The sequence below is a fragment of the Penaeus monodon genome, chromosome 33 (genome assembly GCF_015228065.2).
Source record: "Penaeus monodon isolate SGIC_2016 chromosome 33, NSTDA_Pmon_1, whole genome shotgun sequence".
NCBI classification, from domain to species: Eukaryota; Metazoa; Arthropoda; class Malacostraca; order Decapoda; family Penaeidae; genus Penaeus; species Penaeus monodon.
This window is the reverse complement of record NC_051418.1, coordinates 10246283-10249722: the sequence shown is the minus strand read 5'-3', so window position 1 is coordinate 10249722 and position 3440 is coordinate 10246283. Positions and strand designations below refer to the sequence as shown.

The 3440-nt window shown below is 33.5% G+C and overlaps 1 protein-coding gene across 1 annotated transcript in view; it reads left to right on the top strand.

Annotated features, from left to right (window-relative positions):
• LOC119593993 (eukaryotic translation initiation factor 2 subunit 1-like) overlaps positions 1-2809 on the top strand; it is an 8312-nt gene extending 5503 nt beyond the window's left edge. The window contains exons 3-6 of the mRNA XM_037943017.1: positions 34-262; positions 466-698; positions 1454-1575; positions 1728-2809. Of these exons, the coding sequence (XP_037798945.1) occupies positions 34-262; positions 466-698; positions 1454-1575; positions 1728-1907 (764 nt within the window). The 3' untranslated portion in view covers positions 1908-2809. The remainder of the gene's footprint in view (positions 1-33; positions 263-465; positions 699-1453; positions 1576-1727) is intronic.
• Positions 2810-3440: the final 631 nt, after the last annotated feature.

Genomic DNA, 3440 nt, shown 5'->3' with positions numbered 1-3440 from the left:
GTCATAAATCCTCATTCATAATGCATATTGCAGGTTACATTGATCTTTCCAAAAGAAGAGTATCAAAGGAAGATGTTGAGCGATGCACAGAGAAGTTTGCCAAAGCAAAAGCAGTCAACTCCATCATTCGGCATGTAGGAGAGCTTCTTGGTTACACATCCGAGGAACAGGTAGAGGAGTTGTACCAGAAGACTGCATGGCACTTTGAGGAAAAGTTTAAGAAGCAAGCCTATGCATATGATGTCTTTAAGCAGGCAGTCATGTAAGTACTTATAGAGGTTTATAGTTCCATAATTGGATCTGTCTCTATGTTTATGTTGATTTTTCTGTGCTATATTAAAATGCTATTTTATCCCTTCAGCAGAGAGACTTATTTGATAGGAGAGTCTTTTTTAATAATAATGAGTTGGATTTGCTAAAGTCCATAGTTTAAAAATGAAATTTTAAATATACTTTCCTTTACAGTGACCCAACAATCCTAGATGAATGCAACTTAGATGAAGAAACTAGGACTGTTCTTCTCTCACAAATCCAACGTAAGCTACAATCACAAGCAGTGAAGATTCGAGCAGATATAGAAGTGTCTTGCTTTGAGTATGAAGGCATTGATGCTGTCAAGAGTTCACTTAGGGAGGGTATTGCTCAATCTACACAGGAAATTCCTATCAGAATAAACCTAATTGCACCTCCTCTTTATGGTAAGTATTACTTTTAGTTATGTGGTGTATATATGCATAGATATTAAATATCCCTTTGTTTTATTATCATAATAATTATCATGCAATTCATATAATCTATCTCCCCTCAAACCCTGTTAGGATTGGAATTTTCAAATTTTGCTGAGGCAAATCTTAGAGATGTTTAGATTTTATTTTTACATCCCAGAAATGTATTTCATTTTCATGTAAAGTATATATTGTATAGTTGAGAGTCAGCTTTAAATAATTACCTCTAGTGTATGTGTAATATAATGCTTGTAAATAAAATACATATAAAGCAATAAAATTGATTGTCAGATTTACTAGTTCACACCAACTATATCCCATTCACATGAAAAGGCAAACAGCCTGCTATTTTTTGACAACTCCCATACAATCATATGGCTTAGTTTTGCATACAGTTTTTGACCATAGTCCTCCAGGGGTTAATTCAAGCCAGTGGTGGTTATATTTCTTACAGACAGATGGTGATATCAGTCTTACCACTAGTATGATTTTAATACTAGTATTGATATCCATTATTCTTCATATTTCAATATATTTTGTTCCTTCAACTTTGCTTCATTCTTACAGTTTCCACTACCTTTTTCATATTCCTCTGCCATGAGTTTTGCTTTCATTTTGAGATACCATTGTGCCTTTTAATATGATACATGTATGTATACATATACACAGTAACCAACCACATATCCAGAGAGACAAAATATCTCCTATGTTTTTTTCTCCCTTTCCAGTCATGACAACTCAAACCACAGAGAAGCAGGATGGTCTTAGGGCATTAGAAAGTGCCATCACTAAAGTAACATCCAAAATCACCAGTTATGGAGGAACACTCAGTGTCAAAATGGCCCCCAAGGTAAGATTCCCCAAGAATTAACAACTATTGATTATATCGTTACAATCACCATGGATGTAGTTTGTAAACAAATTATTTGTTTAAGAAAAAACTGAAGAGGCCTCAGAACCTTTTAAAACCTCAACATTATAACAATGTTTCTTACTTTACAGATTGTCACAGATGTGGAAGAGGCAGATCTTGCAAGACAACTGGAGAAGGCAGAAGAAGAGAACAGGGAGGTGGGAGGTGATGATGATGATGAGGAAGAAGTGGGAATGGGAGAGTTAGATGTTGACAGCGAAGAAGAAGAAGAAGAAAAGGACAGTGAAGATAAAAAAGATGATGAATAGCATTTTGAATTTACTGATATGGCCAATAAATAATCATAAATTAAGGAGGAATGCCTGGAGAAGTGCGAGGCTGTGAAAGTGGCTAATGTCTTTGTGCACATAATTTCAAAGCTTGTTTTTGGTAGGAAAATTGTTTGCAAATTGTTTTATATTAAGAAAAATCTTAGGAGGGCAATTTCCACCAAAAAGAAATAGATGCATATATATATTTTTTATAGTTTATTTGGCATCATTGAACATTATCTTGGGATGTTGTTAGCACAATTATTAGAAACAAGGAGAAAACAGCAAAGTTACGAGTATGTGAAGGGAGCTGTCTCATTATTACCATTGTTGTTGTTTAGAGTACTGTGTAATTTACATAAGTACTTTATGGAAATATAGTTTGATTTGTATTTATCTATAGCATATCATAAGTTCCAGAATCTTGCACATAGGAAATTTAAATTTTTTTGATGATGGGGGAAACTGGTGTATAGGCTTGATGAGCTAAATCTAACATCCTTGGCTGAGTAGGTGCATGTTATCAAAAATGTTAAGGAACTAACAAGGTTGTTGACTGAATGCTGAAATATTTAATTTTTTTCATCAAACCAAAATTGTTTCATTCATTTCCACTCCTTATGTTGATATCTGAATGCAACAAGTAACAAGACTCAAGAAAATGTTCTCAATAAAAAATTAACTAATTTCTAAATCAATCTCAGGAGGGTATTTAAGTACATTGAGAAAAAGTTGCTCTTCCTTTTGTATTTTTCTTTTTTTACAATATGAGGAATTGTCTTTTAATATTATATTTGTAATCCCAACTAGGTTGCTAATGCCTTGCCTTGTGCAGTTAGCCATAGACAGCCTGTTTTGTACTTTTCATCCAAGGTGATTATTAAATGGTTTTGAGGAAAGTATTGACCTTTTATTTCCTGCATGACGAATACAAACATATACATGGTAAATTGCCAAATGATTGTAAATGTCATCCACTTTGTACATGGTACTGAAAGGTTGAAAGAAAATATTTTTAAGTGAGAAGACTAAATGCTGAGCAATGGTAATTTATCAAGTTACTCCGACGGAAAATAACCATCTACCAAAGCGAGATTAGCTGTTGGTTCCTTTTTGTTACTTCTTTCTTTGACATAATTATTTAATAGAACTTGTATGTATCTGTTACACACAACTGTTGAATCCTTCTAAACAGGCCAATATGAAAAGCTGTTAAATTCAGCCTAATTACAGTATGTAAATAAAATATATAGACGCAAACACTATCCAACACTCAATTGAGCAACTACTTATAGTCCGAAGAATGATAATTCAGTTACAAAAAGTGCTGAGTAATGGAAAGAAAAATCTAAGTGGAAATACAACGAATGTCTTCAGTAGAAGCCACTGTTTTTAAGTCGGAGAATTTTACCTTAAATTTTGACTTTGGATGTAGACAATCTAAAATGAGCAAAGTTAACATAGCAAATGATTTTTAAAGTATCAGCTACGAGAGTCTACGAACGAGATCCTTGAGATTAGTACAGTAGT